Genomic DNA, 21975 nt, shown 5'->3' with positions numbered 1-21975 from the left:
AGCCTACTTAAGACACTTGTAATGGAGCTTTTTTACATCCCTGTATTGGTGCTTTAATTTAAGTAAAGGATCTAAATACTTCCTCCACCACTGGGAGACACAGGTGGTGGAGAGGTTACCTCCACCAATGATGTCAGGTCTGGGCGGGGCCCTTTCAGGACCAGGAACAGGTGTAACACTCGCTGCAGCATTTTTCTGGACAAGGAAAAAAAACCAATTGTTCTCCTCGTTTTGAATTACCAGTATGTTTTTAGGGTTGGGATGTTGCTCAAGGAAGAGTGTAAGGTGCCATTTCACCCATACACACGTGCCTTAAAAAGTAACGCAACACACATACACACACACACACACACACACACACACACACAGACAGACCCGCTAAATGTCAGGTGGATCGATGGGACTAATGACGACGTTTGCTCGTGTGTGTAACCATAATGGGCGCAATCTGGAGCCCTGGCTATAAGTTAGCCATATGCTTTGTACCTAACATCTTTATCTGCAAAGTAACTACCAACTTTAGCTACGTGGCACCTCTCAGTAACAATAGAGGTCCTTGCTTAGTTGCGACCACTGCGGTGTAGAAGTGAGAAATACATTTAGACACTGACTAAATAAGGTAAAGCTCTCACTGCCATTTGGGTAAGTCTTGATTGTGATGTTGACGGACACTTTTATTCCTCAAGGTACAACGGAAATGAAAGAGCTGCTCACAGCAAGACAGAAGTAAACAATGGTTGGCGGAGGTAAAACAGCTCCAATGACAGCTCATGAAAAAAGAATGAAAAAAAAAAAAACAGTCCCTGTATAAGAATGAACCTAGTACTATTGAAGTTTTCAAATCTGAAATTGGAAGCCACAGCTCACAGCTTGTATCACTTCATGGCTGTTTCAAAAATGATAAAGACTTTTACAGCTATAGCACAACGGTAACATTAGGACACGGGGTGCAGTACAAGTCTATTGTCCACCACGGAATCTGTTTTTGAGTCCACCACACTGCAACAACATGACATGATGCATTACAGTCAACGACAACATGCACAGTAACAATGACATCACCTGAGACATGAACAACATCCAACCTACTGTGTACAGACAAATGTGTAACACCGATATGCCAACTAAAGGGTGCTTCATACTGTATGCTTACAGGACTTTGTGAAGGTTCTTGTGCATATCTATTTAACCTTACATGTTTTGAAACTTTGGTATACAAGATAAAAGGTCCATTGTAAAGACATGACTTCAACACATGTGGATGGTCGTCGTCGGTCTTTACATCTTTACACTTCCTAAATATGAACAGTGAACGCACCCTGGTCCCAGCAAGCAGCTCAGGCCATATCTGCTGCTCTCCCTAACCATGTGGCTTTTATGGGATTTTTCATTTCATGGATAGGACAAAGTCTGAACCGGTGAAAAACAATTACGCAGGCTGTCAACAGCTGCTGCGCTTGTTCCAACACACTCCAATGCTTCAGCAAACAGCATAGCATACACAAATTTTTCCAAAGTGAAAGTCAAAAAGAATCCTCAATCTGTGGCACATCTGCTGATTGCAGTCTATTGGAAACATCAACCGACTTCTATCCCCTGTCCTTCACCCGCGTGACTTTATGCAAAGCAGCACAACACAGAGTTTATCCTGAACTTATTACATTTGAATCAGGTATTGAGTGTTTGCTGAGGCTGAGCCAGGCAAGCCAAGGTAAAGCTTCAACATTGTGATTCTGTTGCTTCTCATCTTCACACTGTGGGCGAAGATGAAAGAACAGCATGCGCGTACGCACACACACACGCGCGCAGGCACACACACACACACACACAAACACACACAAACACACACACACACACAGACACACAAACACACACACAAACACACACAGAGACAAACTCACAGCGGCGACTCTTCCCTGTTTGGCACATAATGAACAGATGCTCAGCATCTTCTCCTCGTGCTTCATCGACTGCCTCTTGTTAACTCGTACGACAGGCGACAATAAGGACTGACAACCCTGTAATGATGTTCATGCCATTGATTAAAGAAATATAACCAGACACTGTCCAAATACAGACAGCCATAGCTGAATTAAAATGTTGTTCATAGTTTTATTGCTCTGTCAAGGTAAGACTTAATTGTCTGGCGAAATAGCGAGGCAATAAAGTGGAACAAAAGTGGTAAAAAAAAAATTTAAAAAAATCAATTGTGTGGAGAGAAAGAGAGCAGGGAGAGTGTGGCAAACACAGCAAGGAGAAAGATGAGAGGCGACAAAATCTCTTTAAGCTGCAGGACATTTTCTGTCATTAAATCTGAACCAGAAACTGAGAGAGCTGCCAAACAAAGCGGCCTGCACAGGTGAAACACTCAGCCATGGTAACACAGATGGTCTCTAGACATTTCCCTCAGACGTTATTCCTCCTTCCTCTGACAGTGAGGACATGCATAAACATAAGCACAGTGACAACTTCCACACTCTGGAAAATGTTTAACGCTGTAATAAATGAGCCAGTGCCTCGCGAAAGAAAGCGCCCTGTCTCACGCAGATTTATCAGCTGACAGAAATAGAAATGTCAGAGACAGGCATGCTGCTGGAATTCTGTGTTGTTGCCGTTTTCATCTACATAAGGAGAGAAATGGGGAGCAGCTGATTAATTGTGACCGAGGCACAGTAAGAGATTTATCAGCAGCTCTGTCCCCCTCTCACCCTAACACACTTGAAACCCAAAGATAAAGTGGCTCCTGCATGTTTGTTTTTTTTTTTGTTCAAATTCCATTTCCTTCCCACAAGCGTTGCCATGGTACGCGTTTTGTTTGTGTCTATGCTCAAAACTTGTCCTTTATAACATTCCAGGTATTGATTTGGACAGCTACAGGTATCCTTTGGGGAATGTGAAACACGATGATTGGTCAGTGGGTTAGGACTGTTTCAAGGCTGTTTGTATCTGCCAGCAAGCTAAATTGGACATTAACCTCTGAGCACAGTAAATGTAACAGGTGAAACAAAGTTGAATTCTTAAAGTGCCGTGACCTAATAAGAGCAGACAAAATAATGTGTTTTTTTTTAACTTTGAACTAACAAAATCATTACGGTAAGCACTGCTCCAGAGGTGCTACTAAAAACATTACCTTCCTGCAAAGCTGCAGAATAGACGAGTCAAGGATGCATGTGCAGAACCGGGGTAGAAAACAGGTTTCCACAATGTCATAACAGCTTATATATGGACGTTGTCACTATTTAGAAATAAAGCCACTGGCTGAAAATACTGTGAAATTACTGTTAAGAGGTGAATTTGAATGCTAAACACATCCTTGCATTGTATAACTTTTTTTTTTTTTTTTTTAACCATATGCCACCTTTGATAAACATCTGTCACCGCTGGCAGCTGCCATGACAAGTATTCCAGTGAGAAATGGACAGCTATGGCAGCGATAGCTCCATGAGTAGAGAGGAATGACCAAAGTGTGTCCAAAGACATCAACAGACAGCAGCGGGTTAAATTTAAAAGGCATTAAAAAACTCTATTGTCATACTGTTTGCCTGCTGCACAAGTTAAGAGCTCCGGTTCACTCACTGTGGTTATTATCATCATAATATTAACAAGTATGAAAATCCTGCTCTTCCCTCAGAATATACCAAGGCACTGGAGAAATGCGAGATGTGCTACATCAATGCGAAAACTCATATTATAGAGGTGACTGCAGTGAAAAACCGGCAGCCTCACTCCTGACAAACTGTGTCAATACAGGATTCAATCAGTGTTATTGATCAGCCACACAGGATCATGAAAAGAGACTCTTAACAACCGTTTCCTTCTATTTTTCTGGAAAAATCAAAACAACATAATTTTCCATCCAAAACCATCAGCCTGCTCCTCTTTCAGCTGTCACCCATTGACAAACCTGTCTTATATTAAAACTCTGTTTATTCCTGCAGTTACAGTGTAAAACCATGTATAAAATCCATGGCTCTGACCAGATCGCTGGAGCTAGCAGCTAACACAGGCAACTTTCCATCTTGGGATAATAAACATTTTCCACTCATTACTTTTGCAACCTGTGAAAAACAACTTTTCATGTTGATCTCCTCATGAGCATTCAGTCACTGTGGGTTGCTCATGTCCCCATGTCTGCGCTCTGAGACTGGAGACTTGGAGTCAGGTACAAAGGCCCCTACACTGTGAGATTTCGGTCTTTTGTTTTTTCGAGTTTACAGTTGCGAGAGAAATGTGTTGACATATTTAACTGTCAATCCAATTACAATCGCACCATGCGATGCATCCGCCAACGGCTGATTTAGCTACAACCCACGTCTACAATCCAATCAACCTGAATACAGCACAGACATGTGTTTCTACTGGCACATATTTTTTCTATTTACATCACAGCAGTTCACCAGGTATTCATCACATAGAGAGGTTTATTAGACTGTTCACACGCAGCATTATTACATAGATCATATGGTCTGAAGTCACAACAAGACTAAAAGTCTACAGCCATGCTAGCGGCTCTCTGAGACTGTGCTCAGCAGTGTTTTGAGCTGAAAGCTAAATCCTGCTGCTAACATCAGCATGCTAACATGCTCATGATGACAATGCTAACATGCTGATGTTTTATAATGTTTACCATATTCCCCATCTTTGTTAGCATGCTGACATAATTAGCACTAAACACACACTACGTCCACATCTGGGCAAGGTCCTGCTGTCATCCTCCATTATTGACTGACAGCCGGATGATTTTCTGTGTGTGTGTGTGTGTGTGTGTGTGTGTGTGTGTGTGTGTGTGTGTGTGTGTGTGTGTGTGCCAGAATCGATCCAGATGCGGAAGTAGCATCTTACAATCATGCTGTGTATGGGCCAGATTCGGGCTGTGGAACCGGGCGTATTCTGGGCCAGAGGAAAACAAGATTTGTTTTGCTATCTGGGTAGCATGGGTAAATATGGGGACCTGACACTTGGACCTGACCGCTGTGAAGCTTGATTTACTAATCCCTAAACACTGGACTCCTGACTTGAAATCAAGAACCTCAAGTCAGAGGTCTCAGGGTTCAATCCGTTTAAAATCTCAGAAAAATAAAGCATAGGCACGACAGCGAGATACAAGCCTTTTACAGTCAGACAGCTTGAATATTTAAATATTAGGGCTTTGCATTGAAAGAGCTTGGTCTCTGCATGAAGCATGCAGCTGCATAAAGAAAATATACTATCAGCACAGCTTCGAAAGGAAAAAATTTAAATGCAAGGTAATTTTAACAGTCAGTACTCAGAGACCTGATAGACTTGAAAATTGACACGATACTGCTCCTCAAGTATACTTCCACTTCTAATCTCTTATTTATATGTGAACCATATCCTGATGATTTCATCTTCCATTCCTCTTTACCAAATGGTTTCATTCAGAATTTTGAGACTACTTTTTGTGACACAGTCAACATTTCTCTGTAGTTCATTTACACACCAGCTCTTCAGAGCCCTGTTAGCTGACATGCTTTGAAATCTAACATCGGAGTGCTGATTGCCAGTTGCCTCTCACAGCTGAAAAATGCTGCTGATTGGCATTTAACCTGCTCTCTAACCCACCTCTGCAGCAGTAATTGCCATTGTGATTAAGTTATTTCAGAGCTTAGGTTCTGCTCCAAAAGAGTGCTTATGTTATTCTGTATGCCACTTGTAGTATATGTATACATTTTATTTTTCCATGGCTTACACATGGCTGTTTGGGCTCGGGAGGGATGTCAAGTCATTCCAACTCAAAAGTCCAATGTTGATTTTATCAAATCAGATCCATGACTCAAGTCTAAGTGAGGAGACAATCTTGACAGTGCACAACCAACTGTGGGTTAATATTTGGATGCAAAGCTATAGCATAAAGTAGTATTTTAATGCTTTAGCTTAAAGGCTCTGAAAACCTATTTTGCCCAATAAGCTACTTGCTATGAGTGACAGGATACCACATGAACTCAGTTATCTGCCAAAGTTAGGAATGTTTTGGTCATTTCACATTGGAGATTTCAGTTTTCCTGTCATTCTTTTTTTACGCTCTTCTTGCAGTTTGAAGTGGGTGGAGCTACGTTTGAAAAAGGTGATGTCACACATTTCTGTGCACCAATCAGAATTTAGCAACATTTGACTCTGAATCTGACAACAGTTGGATTAATGGGTGTTTGCGTGTTAAACTCTTAATAAATAATACTTTAAAATGTTTTTTTTGTTCACTTGGTCATGACTACATGTTACAGAGAGACACTTGAGATTTGAAGCCAAGTTTTCAAGGACAGTTGTGGCAGTTGTTCATGTCATTAGAGTGTAACTGAGACTTTCTGTACATGTATAATTCATCACAGAGACCTTCAAGTCTCCCTTAATTTTTGTCAAAGTTAAATTATTGTCGAGTGGTGATACAGTGCAGAATCTCCTCTCACAAACTATATTCTTAATCCAAACTCTTCAGCAGGCTTTTTTTTTTTTTTTAAAGACCCATGAGCAATGCACTGGGATAAAGCATGCAAAAACTCTGTGTGGGCTTAATAGGGTTTGTAGGTGATAATTTGCATCTACTTCAGACTGCTTTAAGTAGCAGATGTGAAGTGCATCTTTATAATGCAGGTGATGTCAGGCAAATCCTTGTCCTTCAAAAAAAAAAAAAAAAACACTAAATTAATTTCCACTCAGCTCCCTCTGATGATGTAAAACTTTATAGAAAACATTATATTGTGGGAACTACGCCCATCTGGCACCAGAGCAGACTCAGTCAAACCAAAAATAGAATTTGAAATCAGTCAATGAACCTTGTCAGGAGGAAGTTATGAGAATATTTCTCCCATAATCGGTGAATTACATATCGACTCTGGCCTCCAACAGTACTGAAAGATTTCTAATTCTGGGCTCTACATATTGCACAATTGTAATGTAAGTTTATGTATTCATATCATAAATATTTCCTATTTCCTCATGGAATGTACTGAATAGGATAAGTAATGCAAGACTTCACCAGACTTCATCTTTGAACCACAAACTATTAAAAATAGCTCCATTAATCTGAATGAAAAATTATTTCAAAGAATAGTTTTATGACTTTAAATGTATGTAAATGTATGTATGTGTAAATTTGAAATGATTTTAATGAAAATACATGAAAGTCTGGTTTGTAATCCTGGATTTCTAAAATCTCTAAAAGCAGTATTTCTGACAGCTCCTAAAAGAAAGGTTTCCAGGTTTCTGGACATACAGCATCTTATCCCTGTTTTACCACAGCTGTAGGGTTCAAATAGCTCATCAGTTTGTTCTACATGTTGTCATACCACCATAAACCAATTAAATCCATGAGTGCCAGAGAGAGAAAAACAACTTCACAAGCTCAGTGAAAATGATAAACACAGGTCTAACTGGCATTTACAGGATTGAATTGGTCCTGAGAAGTGACTGCTAGCTGAGTTCAAGCTTCACAAACTTTCGGTCAGTTTCATATTTCACATTATAATGAAAAACCACCACAGAAACTTCATTACTGACGTTTAAATGCATGACATAGTTCCGGGGATTGAGAAGGAAATTTCGCACTCCACAGTGTAAGCTCTGAACATTAATTTCTCATCTTTTCAAAGCTGCTGGAAGTCAGAAACTTCCAGAATCATAAACTCATTACTATTTTTTTCTTCTTTTTTTCATCCTACCTGTGGCACAGTTTCTGACAGTCGCTGGTAGATTTCCTATTAAAAACGCATCCCTCGCATGGTCCGGTTTTTTTTTTAGTCCATCTTGTGCCTCAGTTGGCTCGGTGTGGAGACCAGGTCAGTGTCCGGCAAACTAAAAACAGGCCTTGTCTCTTTGTGGCGTTTCAAACTACATGAAATACGAGCGTTTTTCTCTCCAAAAACCCACCGGCGACAGGTGTTGCTTTCACGTACAGGTGACAGACGACGTTGCTTCCTCTCTGAGTTCCTGAGTCCAACTTCCACCCTCCTCCTCCTCCTCCTCCTCCCCCTCTCCTCACCTCACCTCCCCTCCCCTCCCCTCCCTCCTCTGGCTGCTCCTGTTTCCTTGTCTTGATCAAAGGATTTCAACCGCATCAAACTAAAGTTACCTACCAGCGTCCCGTGAGCCCTTTAATGTTTCAGCCAATGCATATTTAATAAAAGAGTTTGTTTGTGCAGGCAGAGGATGAAAGGCGATGTTTTTTTTTTTTAGCCTTTAATCCCCTGATGGCATCCAGCGTAGTGGTAACCACAAGAGGGTGTCCTTTACCTTTTGTTTGTGACCAAAGCAGGAGAAAAAGTTACACTTGCTGGACCTGTGAAACAAAAAAAAACATTCATTATTATAAAAGAGGAAAATGTTGTTTCTGAGAATATTCACCATTTCAAGTGAACAAGTGAACTGCTCTTTTTCTGTCTCAATGCTGTTTTTCACTTGTTTCTGTATTTGTATTTTTCTTTACTAAGAGATGTGTTTATTCCAGAAAATGTATCAAAAAGCCAAACCTTCACTTTCTGGTTTATTTGAACATATTACATTTCTCCCTCTCTGAACAAAACAGCTTCAACAAATACAACTTATTTGGATGATGTGTTTGCTGTCCTTACTCCATTTTTTCTACTAAATTCATTTTTTCTTTCCAGAAGGAAAATATTACAAAGGGGGAAGGAAGGAAGTTCTAGATCAAGCTTATATTTATATATCCATTTGTCATCTTTTCAACATGTTTCCATTTATTTAATTTTTTTGTTTTTTTGTGTGTTTGTGTGCTTCCCACTACACACGCACGTTCTCTATGTAATGCTTAAGTCTTAATAATGACGTTTTTGTTAAGAAAATGGTTTGATCCACAATTTATTTCCATAATCTACCATCACAGTCATGTCATCAACATCACAACATAAACCAAACGTCACATTCTTGTTCAGATTTCTTTTATTTCATTTTTTTTTTTAAATCAAGCAAATATATGTAAAAATACATCTTCTTTTGACATTTTAAAATCAAATGACTATGCACAACAAATACCAAATACTTCATAGAGTAAGTAATACATTTCATTCAAAAATATACTGTACTTTGACAAAGTAATCAATCTTCAGTTTAGTTCTGTAAATATATAATCCTCCAGGAGAAATACAGCCTCCCAAGCGTTTCATGGTATTACACAGGCTGCAGTCACAAATAAATATTTGTTTAACTGTACAACTGTGCAATAAGCACATGGATTCTCAGTCATCCAGGTCAAGGACTTTCTAGCAGTAGTAAGCTGAAGGCATCTGTGTAGACTCTAAAAATGTTTCACCACTCATCCACGGTTTGTTATCATTTCTTGAATGAGTGGCTAAAGTAAATGTAGCTGTGCTGTCGTGTCATCCCCGACTCATTACATGTTTGTTTTTGTGTGGAGGATGATGCAGCGCAGAGCTGAGAATAAATAAGACAGATTATAAAAACCAGCAAACAAGGTAAAATCATGTGTATGGTGCACCTGTATTAGAACACAAGGCGCCATGACATGTTTCAGTTGTGTCTTTTTTTTTTTTTTTGCTACATACATTCAGAAACTCAAAGTAAACAGCAGGCAACAGTCTCAGGATACACAGTGTGGCAAAAAAAAGAGAGGGGATTCTCCACCAATCAGCAGCTGTCGTTTGGTTCAGTCACCAAAATCTGGGATGTCATCGTAGGAGTAACCCCGGTAACCCTTGGCGGCATAATAGGCAATTCTCAAATGGTAAAATCCAGGGAGGAAAACGAGCGTCCCTATGATGATCACAGGAATGGTGCGGTCTGGATGCTGAAAACAAAAGAAGAACAATGGGGGATTGCAAGTAGACATTTCTTCAGGTGTGTGCCAGACCCACTGTTTACTCACTAATATGTCGCTTCTTTAATGAGATGCTGGAGGAAGCATCGTACACTCTTTAATGTACTCAGCAAGCTTTAACATGCTTATCTCCACATCGCCCGCTAGCATGACACATAAACAACCTCTGAATGAAAAGGGTGTGCAGGAGGCACACAGACGTGATGACTTCATCTGCCTGAGATCTGGTTTCATGTAAATCATCAGTCATTTCACACACAGGGCGGAGAACCACCAGAAGCCACAGGCAGTCTCAACAAACGTCAAAGTGATGTGTTTCATTTCACCAGCAGATGGCAGTGTTGTGCACTGAGTTACTGTAGCCCTCTGCTGCATGAGCCATGGCCATGTGTATCATCTTATTTTAAAAACATTATGTTTGCCTGTGTCATGTACATGTTATATTGATATATATATATATATGAGGTGGTACTTATAGGATCAATTCAACCAAATCCCAAAAAGAACATAAAGAAAAGTTACAAAAAGACACTGAAATATGACTTTGACAGAAAAAGTGGATTGACAGAAAAAAAAAGTCTTGACAAAATGACTATCTTACTGGGTTTTTCCCCAAGTTTTCAACCACATCTCATGGTCTTCATCAAGCAATGGAGTTTGCTCAGTTGTAATGGAGATGGCTCAGTTGTCATCACATGACTGAGATTCCATAGTAAGCCATCTCCTTCAGAACTGATCAAACTACATTGACGCAACAAGACCAGCTGATGCAGATGAAAGCTCTGGAAAAGCTAGTGAGCAGCCTTTGTGGTTAAATTTTTGGGAAAACTGACCTTTGATTCCTGATGATAAAATACCACTGTATTGAATTGTTATCAGCATTATTATAAGGTTATGAAGTGAAGGGTTGTTAACTAACCCTTTTCAGTGTTCGATGAAGACCATGACATACAGTCGCTACAGTTCACCAGAACCACTGCTATGCAATACACACACACACACACACACACACACACTATCTCCAGCTGAAACCAAATACTGATTAAATCACATTCCTTCAACCCAAAACTCTGACAACTTCTTTCAACAAAACCTGCCTGTATCCCATTTCTCAATTACCCACAGCTTGAACCTTGTGTAATTTGTGATGTTAGATATGCCATTTTAAATTTGCGTGGGATAACTGGCAACTAGACGGCTCAAATACTCTGACGCTGCCTTCATGTCAGATCAAATTTTCTACAAATACAATCCGCAAGACTAGAAAAAAATATTCACATTAACCTCCTACTGATAATTACAAATATAATATGTGCAGGCTCTGTTATCTCCCACATGGAGTCATGAATTTCAGAAGCTGAAGCCACAGCAGGGAAGCCACCAAAGTTGGCACTCCAAGGTATAAAATATCAAAATCATTAGTCATATTCAAACACACAACAAACCATTATGGCCAGGAAAAGCAAGAGTGCAGCAGGAAACTGGCAGCACAGCGATAAAATGTCAGGATAACTGTTCAATTACAGCTATTTAAAGACAGGATTAGCTGCAGCGGGAGTGTTTTAATTACTGCTCAAGTTGAAATTTGGAAGGTTTTGTTTGGTTCTCTAGATGTATGTCAAAACCAGGGCAGGGTATCATTTCAGTCTGTACCAAAAAAAGTACTGTAATTTGTTTCTGTAGCACAGAGTATCAAAAAACTGTAAAGTAGCAATAGCTGGCATTGTGTGTACAGTCAGAGTCACTGTCTTGTTTTCTTATTTTGTAAATCAAATGTTGCCAAATTTAAACTACTTAATTTTGGCACATTTATTGTACGGCTGCTCATTTAACATTTGATCATTTCATATTGAAAAGAAAATACTTTTTTGCTGAAAAAAAACTTCCTTAACTCTATGTATGGAATGATGTGTCGGTGCTGAAACTCAGGTACTGTATCAGCCGGGTGTCAAAACAAGAGAAAATCAGTATAAAAGTATAAAATTCTACAATATTATCTGTATCTGTGGTCTTCATACAGGTTAAACAAACAGGAGTTTTAGAGATTCTTGGAGGCAGATTTTACCTTTCGACAGAGCCAGGCTAGCTGTTTCCTCCTCTTTCTTGCCTTTATGCTAAGCTAAGCTAAAAGACAGCTAGCCGTAGTTTCATTTTTAGCATACAGATATGAGAGTCGTCTCCTTCTTCTCATCTCACTCTCAGCAAGAAAGCAAATAAGCATTATCTTCCAAATTGTCAAACTATTCCTTTAACATCAAGATGAGCTGAGGAAACAGAGGTGTTTGGAGACACACTCTGACCACAAGACAAAAACGTAAACTCAACAACCACTTCTCTGCTACTTCACATCTCGGAAGAACATAAACAGAAATACTGTATATGTTTCAAACAGAGGCATTTTTGTAACAAATGGGTTTTCAGGAGACATGTATTCAGGGGAACAAGCCTGAGGTACTTACTGTCAGAACCCAACCATTATGGGACAAAGTGACATGTTTAACAATAACCTTTTTGGCAACAGAACAAGAGATTGTATTTCAATTCATACACTGTGGACACGTTTAAAACACAGTCCATCTATATTGACTCTGAAAATCTGTAGTTTTCCATTTGAACGGATTTTATAACCAAACTCACCTCGACCTTTATGGTTCCTGCCAGAAGAAGGGCCCCGAAGATTATCAGTAAGGAGCCAATCAGAAACAGGAATATTGCCAGTGCAATCGCCTTGTATGGGACTTTTGGTGGGCTTTTCTTGAACTGGAAAGTGTTGGAGAAAAAACAGAGAAAGACATTTCATTTTTTTTGTGGTCTTTTAGCATTACTATGTTTAATAATTGCAAACAGTAAAGCTTAGCTGTGGGACTGCCTCTAGATTATGAACATACATCATTTTTATGATAAATAGAAGGATTTCAGTTTATATCAAAACAAAATGAGGCTGATAAACAGAAACAAAAACTTTATCTGAGCTGTTCTTTTTCAGGCAGCCACTCATATGTCCTCTGGTTTAACCACAAAAGGCTTTGGCAAATTAACAGGATGTCATTAATTGGGATTTAACTTGTGGCAATAAATTGTTCAGTAATTACCAGGCAGCTCAAGAATCCTTAGAGCAGCATGACACAACATCAGAGACTATGTCGGTTTGGTAGAGTTACCAAAACAAGAAGAACAAGTCTCTTACCTGTAAGTCTATGTAACCATCCTCATCAGCAGCCAGACGTGAATACTTGACCTTGTTGTTAGACACTGCAGCACCCAACATATTGGTTCTGGCTGCCTTCATTATGGCATCGGAGCTGCTTGGAAAGAGAGATGCAGAGAGGTAATCATCCATGATCACCACAATCATTTATGACCTCAGTTCTCAGCTGTTCTCTTTAACAATGCTGCTCATTTATTTATAACAAATGGCCCAAAACATCCAGGGATATTAAAGTTATATCTACTGGGGTATAAACAGTGATTCCTAGTTTGAGCATATCTGAAACTGCAGGTCTCCTGGGATTTTCACACACAACAGTCTCTAGAGTTTTTAATCAGAATGGTGAGAAAAACAAAACTCATCCAGTGAGCAACAGTTCTGTGGACAGAAATGTCTCATGAGAAATGTCAGAGGACAATGGCCAGACTGGTTGGAGCTGACAGAAAGGGTACAGCAACTCTTTACAATTGTGGTGAAACAGAAAAGCATCTATGAATGCACAACACGTCCAACCTTGAGAAGGACAGACTACAACAGCAGAAAACCATGTCAGGTTCCTCTCCTGTCAGCCAAGAACAGAAGTCTGAGGCTGCAGTGGACACAGGTTCAACAAAACTGGACCCTTGAAGAAAAACATTGCCAGGTCTGATGAATCTGGATGTGTGCTGAGGCAAATGGTAGGGTCCAAATTTGTGTCAACGGTCCAGGCTGGTGGTGGTGGTGGTCTAATGGTGTGGGTAATGTTTTCTTGACTCACTTTGGGCTCCTTAAAAAGAATCAGTCATGGTTTAAATGCCACAGACTGTCTGAGTATTGTAGCTGATCATGTTCAACACAAAGCAAAAGTCATCTCAAACTGGTTTCATGAATATCACAGTGAGGTCAGTGAACTTCAGCAACCTTCCCAGTCTCCAGATCTGAATCCAGTAGAACAGGAGATTCACACCTTGAATGAAAAATCTGCAGAAATGATGTGATGACTCATGTCAACACGAGCAGGATCTCAAGGGAAAATTTTCCAACATCTTGTGGAAACCATGTCATGCAGAATTTAGGCTATTTTGAGAACGAAGGGATGTGCTACCCAGTATTATTATGGTGTTCCTAATAAAGTGCTCTGTGAGTGTATACTGTCACACAACCCTACTTTGAGCAAATATCAGTTTTCAAAAGCTACAGCAGACCTTCTAACAACAGACCCCAGTAAAAATGTTAAACAGGCAGAGAGGTTAATGAGCGGAAGATTCTCATCTCTTCTTTTCATTTCCACTGTGCCACTTCTGCTTCAGCATGTAAACACTAAACTAATGTTTTCAGCCAAAGTCTGAAAAAACTTTCATTTTCACTGCTGAAACTAGGGCAAGGTCACAGACAGTCTCTGTTTTAAGTATTTATTAGTGAAATTAGATGTTTGCAGCACACTGTCTGAGTGATTTGGTGAACTTCTGATCTGTCTGCTTTTCTAAAAGACTTGTTTTTCTGAAAAATCTGGCTAGAACAGAGATGGTATTTTTCCACACACGGCAGGGAAAGAATAATTTCAAGTGATGCTTCTGTTGAAAGAAATAGTTGTAATCTAGCATTCCTTTTTCAGCCATGATTGCTACTGTGTCTCATACTATCTACTATGTCTTGTATTTCTTCCACACAAGTCAGTCAGCATTATTAAACAAAACAAACAGGAAAAGAAACAAGAACAATACTACAACACAGATCTGCCCCAGAGGGACTCAGAGAAGTGTGACTACACATATGATCTGATCTTGTTTAAGGCCTAAGTTTTGTTTATATCGGCATATTGTAGCTCTGTGCATCCTTGCACTCGAGCCACACCCCCCACGGGAGACTAACCCTTGAATAAAAACTGTTGTTCCAGCTTGAACAAAGACTGGAGAAGCTTTCAGCATTCTGTTATTTTGCTGGCAGCTGTCACATCAATTCACCACCGAGCTCCTGTGATGAGGAAAGCTCGAGGTTATAGGTGTTGTGCAGTTACTGCACTTACTGCAGCAAAAAACGGATGTCCTCATATTATCTGAGAAAATACTATGCAATTTAGAATGTGGGAGTATTTATTAGCATTCATCTAGACTGGTTTCTAAGGGAGAGGAAGAGTGTTTAGCGCCAATAGCAATTCAATATTTCTCTATTCATTTATTCAAGTTACATTTTACAGTTATACACAAATTGTATTGGTTGTTTGAAAGACTTTAAATTTAACAGTTTAAAAACAATGAATATAGAATACACGTATCTACTAGTTCTACACCAGAATTATACCCCGGCAGTGTGGGGATGGATTTATGACAGCCTTTTAAGACTATAATGAAGGAAGATAATATTAATATACATATAATTTAATTAATTCAACAAAAAGTGAGAAATAAAAACAAATATTTGGTGGAATCTGGATTTATGATGGAGTATTCCTGATTCCCTTAAAATGTTTTTTTACAGGGCAGTTACATTGAACGTTTTAGTTCTCTACTGTATCTTTAGTCAATGGCATGTATAATGCATTAGCATAACACTATTCTAAGTTCTATTTAAGTTGTATATTCTGTGACACTTTTTAACGTCCATTTAACTGTACTCTATCTTATTGTGTCGCCATGAAGCTGCACACTATAAATTATCTGCGTTGTCTAAAATCACTACATAGGCTATGGCTAATTACTGGTGACAGTAAATTAGTCGTATCTGTGTATTAATGACAGTATGTAACTGAGGTTTTGACCAGTAAACAAGTCAAACTGAAGCTGCTCACAGCTGAGTGAATGTCTAACATGAATTCAAGTCTAAGAAACATTGTACCTAATTAGCTGGAGCATTAGCATAGTTGCGCTAGGCTATTAAAAGCAAGCTAATGTAAAGTGGCCCCTCCCGAACACATTCATTTACAACTCGTTTCTTCTCCTCGTCTCTCTCTCTCACCTGAAGTTGAGGTATAAAGAAAACAGTAATTGTTGTTATCCAGAGTAGACTGCTCCTCTGTGTTGCCACATCTACAATGTTTACACTGATGGAAAATCTGTGTCAACTTCCTTGTTTTTCCGCAGTGCGCATGCGCATTAACATTGTCCTGCTGCTTGCCCTGCTGATCACAGGCTTCATGACCATGTTGTCCAAGTTGATTAGTAATAGTCAGCGGTAGAAGAAGAATCCTTTATTTATGTAAGAATAGCAATCCCATTGTGTGAAAATATTCTCTTACAAGTTTAAGACCTTCATTCAAAATTTTACCTTAATAAAAGCTTTATCAGGTAAATGTAATCAAAGAATCACAAGTTTTGCTTTCTTTATATTGTATTTTGTATTCATTGTATTATATTACTGGTATATTATTGTATTGCATATTATACTGAATTATTATTGTTAATGAAACATTACTCTGCAAGAAGTAATTTAACATCCTTGTACGTTGGTTGTTTTATGTATCTGTTGTTGTCAGTTTGAGTCTCTTTAGTCATTTCATCAGGTGTAAAATAAACAGCTGATAATGGAGTAAAATATATTCAAATACATTTATATATATAAATTAGAATAAAATGGTAATACTTAAAGTATTAATTCTGCAAGAATAGCACAGTAAAAAGCCTGTTGGAGTTCATTGCAACACATGACTGTCTGTTTCATTGTCCAAAAATGTATCCTTTTCTTCTCCATACTCACTTCTTCCTCTTGGTCTTTCACTGCTTTTCCTGAACGTGTGCTTATTTATAAACTATTACTGTTACATTTTAGCTTGCTGTGCGTTTTTGTCATTAAGGTTTATGTAAGCCCGTGTGATGTGCAGGAATTTAAGAGAAATAAAGGTACGCTAACTGAATGCGATCCTCCATTTAAAACTTCTGGCAGACAGCTTTCAAAAAACACATCATTCTTGGGTTTCTCAATGCTATTCTTCTTTTTGTTAAGTTTCCATTACACTCTGCTTTATATGTCGCTTCACGCCAGTACTTTTACTTTCAAATCTACTATGTCTCTCTTACTCCTCTTTGCAATCATATTCCAGTCTGTCTGCTGTGGATTACCAGTCATGACAGCCAGTAACACAATTATTGTAGAACTGATATGGATTTTTGAAAGTTGAGACCATGACTCAAGTTTTTGTTGAGAAGTTGCTGAGAACAGGGATTCTACAGAAATATATTTATTGAATATTTCCACCAGATTTATATTCTTTGTATGGTGTCAACTCCGAACTGTCTCTTTTTAAGTCTGTAATAGAAAATGAATATAGGCCACTGCAGCCAAGAAACTGTTTAAATTTCTGTCTGTATAGAAACACCATTATCTAATCTAAGCTACTTCCTTTCCTGATCTGAATGCACCAGGTAGTTAATCACTGTTTGCCATTATTATCTGCTGCATATGAAGACTGAGGTGTTAAAACTAGCTTCAAATTGTCTGCTTGTTGGAGTTTAAACTACATATATCAACAAAGAGTCAATCAGCTCTGTTAGACGCAGCTACTATGCTGCAAACAATTATCAAACTGATATGGAGAAATCCAGTATGTTCCAATCAAATCATATCACTAATGATTGCTTCACTGCTAAGATAATCTTAACAGCCTGTGCAGACTACCAATGGCATCAGCCACCTTCCTCCGGGCAGTTTTTCTTCTTTCAGTAAGAGTCAGAAGCAGATAGGAAAAGGAGGAGAGTTGACACAGGTCAGGAAATCTCGATACAATTATAAATTATCTTGCAGACAAGCCGTGAAGCTGCAGCAACTTAGCTCCAGTAATCAGTTGTGTACTTATGCTAATATATATTTAGGTCACTGTCTATTCAGTTTAAATATAACAAAAAGATTAAGAGTGTATACACATGCTAGCAGCTGTCTGGGGTTCTCCACAGGTTCAGCCACACCATAGACTATGAGCAATAAACCAAAGTATTGGACAAATTGAAGTTTTGAACTGATGATGGCGCTGGAGTAAAAGTTAACAGATCACCTGGGTTATTATGATTCATCCTGAAGGGGGTCATGAATGTGTGTGTATCAAATTTTGTGACAGTCCAGCCAGGAGTCGACACTGCTGGTGGAGCAGAGGAAGAGTCAGACGATCACTGTAGCCAGAATGATTCATCATCGGGGGACCATGAACCTCTCTAACAAGAGTTTATAACAATATCTCTAATGGTTGAGTAGTGGTTATTTCTTGTCCTTTTGATAACTTTTTCGCTCTGTCACCGTAGGGTGACAGAGCGAAAAAGTCTGACTCCTCACAGAAAGACATAGTCCAAAAGATAAAGCACTAATTATTACAAATGATAAATGACTAAAGCACTGAAGTTCAAAACTTAACTGAATGTGAGGATTGCATATAGAGCCATACTGTGAACATGGCTAAAACAATACACAGGCATCTTTTATTAATAATCATATATATATAACATAACATATAATATAACATGCTTTTGAAATAATGGTATGTCACATTCTTCTTCATGATAATGCAAAACACAATAAATCACAACACAGATCACGAATTCAGTGCAATTTTAATGAGAGTGACCATCTTTTATTCATATGCACAAGTCCGAATAACCCCTCTCACAACCACAGCCACATCATATGGGAAGCCTCTGGCAGTATTAAGATCGAAACAGTCTGAGCCTGGAGTCAACTAGCTTTTTCTACTGATGTCACGCAACCAGGGACCTTCACTGAGAACTCACTGTGCTCAAATATGAACTCAATGCTATTTGTATACTATAAATAAGACAACACAGCTGAGACTAATCTACAGTATTAAAGTTTAGCAGGAGACGAAAATTCAAGCAACTCCTCACCACTGCTCGGAGAACCTCAGGAAAACACTTTTCTCAGTACTTGTGGTCTCCCAGACTTTTACAGACTCCTCTGGTCAACTGTGCAGCCGGTACTAAAAAACAATCTCTGACAGTCCCAAACTTTCTCTATTATTTAATGGCCAGACTGATATATTTAATAAAACAGATATGATCAAATGAACAAAAAGTCTTGAGGCACACAGTGCACATGCAGTGAACCATCTATCAAAGAGCTCGTGGCACTTTAATAACACAAACCCCTGTTTCAGTCTCTGGTCATCAGAAAGTGCTGAAAAGTTGCTGCTGAAAATTAATACCAGAATCGATGCCAAGTCGCTCCTGCTACCATGGAAAATATTACACGGCCTGCACCATCCTATTCTTTATTTTCACAAAATGTTACCTCCTGCTGCTGCCCCAGCAGCCATAAAGAACAAAAAAACTCCTGAGATGTACACACTGCCTCGCCTGCTGTGGCAGACCTGGCAGGACATCCTGTTCACCTTGGCAGACCCGTAATGTATCAACTGTTGTGTTGGGTGGTTTTGTTCTGCACATTTTCTACAAAGGCATTTTGTCTCATTATCACAAAATGCAGAAACTATTGTTGAAATGGGAACGATACAGTAAACTAAAGAGGCCTTGTTGCACCATGCCATTTGGCTCAACATAGTATCACACTGCAAGATTTAAATTTAAACTCCAAATCTACAAAAGCCCTGGTGATTATGGTGAATATGATTAATAATTCTCGCGACCCGGCATGCAGTGAAGAGAAACTAAGCCTGGCCTTCTCTTCTTTTCCCCTCCATGGAGAAACAACAAGAAAGAATTAATATTGTGTCTCTCTACAAGCAGTACTGGTTATCTTGGCTCACCATAAACATTTCTCTTTCTCTCTCATCTTTCTCTTCTTTTCTTTTCTTTTCTTAGGCATTTTGCTTTCATTATAGCTACAGTGAGAGAGACAGGAAAGAGGATGACACACAGCAAAGGGTCTTGGGCCGGACTCGAACCGGGCTGCTGCTGTAAGGACTGAGCCTTCATGGTATGCACCCCACCAGGTGAGCCACTGGGGCGCCCCAACGGCTTTCTTTTTCATAAAAATTCAGAGAAATCACAGTATATTAAATTAAATTTAACGATTAAAACAAGCAAGGCTAGTTTAGTCAAAATACTTTGTGAGCACTTATGGTAGAGAGTTTTCACACAGCTGAACATTAAAAGAGTCACTGTGGCAGAAGACTCACATTTTGGCCTAAATTTGTGCCAGTGCCTCGGTAAACTCTGCTAGAGGAGAAAAGCATGGACTGGCTCTACGCATCAACACACCTCACGGCCATTCAATTACAATTTAACTGCTCCAGGTATCACCAGGGAACAGTTCCCACAGTATGTCTCAAGTGGCCACACCAACCTTGTAATTAGCAACGCTGTCGCCTAGAAATTACGTTCATCAAGTGTTAAGCTGTTTTCCCAATTACCTTGTGGTGACAACGTAATCCCTGGGTGGATTATGTTCAGAGGCAACATTTTAGACCACAATCTTTCCTCGTGAGTGTGTAAACATGACCGCTAAAAAGTTAGACAGCAAAATGAAAGTTTTGGCCAAATGTATACCTGGGTCCTTGGCCCAAGTCTGGCCCATATACTACCACATCAGAGTCTGGCTCTTCCTCTCGTATTGACTGACAGCTGAATGATTTTCTGTGCGTGCACCAGAATTGGTCCAGATGTGGAAGTAGCATCTTACGATCATGCTGTATATGGGCCAGATTTGGACCATGGAACAGGGCGGATACCGGGCCAGAAGAAAACAAGCATGTGGCCCAAGTATGGGCCGGATTTATTTTGCTAACTGGAGCAGTCGTCACCACAAATGGATGTTGCAATATCGGATATTTTAGCAGAAAACAAACATGCTGTCTATGTAATTCAGTTGCAGTTATGTTTCCTACAAAATGTATTTGCTGTTGGCAAATGAGTTCATCGTTTCTAGGAGAAAGAACTGCCACTGGAGACCCCCCCCCCCAGTACAACACAATAATATTCAAACCCTCCAAATGACTATAGATGAAACCTCTCTAAAACAATTTCAGTGAAAAGTGAACATAACGACATTATTGTTGATTTAGACATTGTTTTCAGTTTTGAGTGAATGCACTGATACTGTAGTGTGGTGACTATTCATATGAATTATGTGAATGTATTCACAGAAAAATAAAAAAGAAAGAATCCACTTTTGTCAGTCAAATTAGAAACCTTAGGTCCTTAAACAAATGTTGCTAGAAATCTAAACTTCTAACATAAAGTAAACAATATCTGCTCTGGACAAGCAGATTTGTTTGATGGTCCAAAGTTGACATGTACAAATTTAAAGAACAAGTCATTCGTTTGCTTACTTGGATGAATGTAGCAGCCCCAGCATTTGTAGCAAATCAATAGGACACTCCCGGAGTTGTCTTCGTTAAGTCCCTGTCATTAATTGCATGCCACGGGCTGTTTTTCCATTTCATTTCCATTTGAGTTTTTTCCTTTTCTTGCCTTGACTGTTGATGTATCCATCCTAGTTTTCTGTCAACCCCAGAGGCTTTATAAGTTAATGAAACAAAAGTGCTCATTTCAAATTCCATTTGCCCATCTCTAAGTGCACTCCATGATTAATTGGACCCACCATATCTTTTTTCCCAAACAAGCCCCTAGTATCACAGGCCTCCTCCAGCATCCTCTGCAGAGCCCCAGCCAGCGCAGAAAATTAAATTAACATTGACATCATTTCTTTGAAACGCCTACCTTGCTGTGTCCACACAGGGAGGGAAAACAGCATGTCACACATTTGATGGATGTAAGTGCACCATCGGCCCCGCTTTGAAAATGAACTGTGTGGTCGAGGAAGGCTGCCCAGAAATGTGTCTCACTTTCCTTGCTCAGCTATCACAGCTCAATCTTCTGCTTTAGTGTCCTGACCTGCTGTCACACAGGCAGCTGGGCATGCTGGGAAAATGCTAATGCCTGCCTGTTAGAGACACTGTAACAGGTGTATGATGTTTGAATGAGATTATTTACAGCTGAGAAAACTGCAGATTATCATATATAAATCTTCATCACATGAGACTTTAAAGTTACATTAGTTGAGTTTTGGCCACTAGGGGGCA

General features: G+C 39.3%; 1 protein-coding gene across 1 annotated transcript; it reads right to left on the bottom strand.

The window, feature by feature from the left end:
• Nucleotides 1–9512: 9512 nt before the first annotated feature.
• LOC111238482 (transmembrane protein 230-like) lies at nucleotides 9513–16066 on the bottom strand. The gene is made up of 4 exons (XM_022768019.1): nucleotides 15951–16066; nucleotides 12996–13110; nucleotides 12446–12568; nucleotides 9513–9778 (listed from the first exon to the last, which is right to left on the bottom strand). The coding sequence occupies exons 2-4, from the start codon at nucleotides 13095–13097 to the stop codon at nucleotides 9638–9640; spliced, it is 366 nt and encodes a 121-aa protein (XP_022623740.1). The 5' UTR covers nucleotides 13098–13110; nucleotides 15951–16066; the 3' UTR covers nucleotides 9513–9637.
• Nucleotides 16067–21975: the final 5909 nt, after the last annotated feature.

Source organism: Seriola dumerili, unplaced genomic scaffold (genome assembly GCF_002260705.1).
Source record: "Seriola dumerili isolate Sdu_G_001 unplaced genomic scaffold, Sdu_1.0 BDQW01001387.1, whole genome shotgun sequence".
NCBI classification, from domain to species: Eukaryota; Metazoa; Chordata; class Actinopteri; order Carangiformes; family Carangidae; genus Seriola; species Seriola dumerili.
This window is presented reverse-complemented; position numbering and strand designations above follow the sequence as displayed.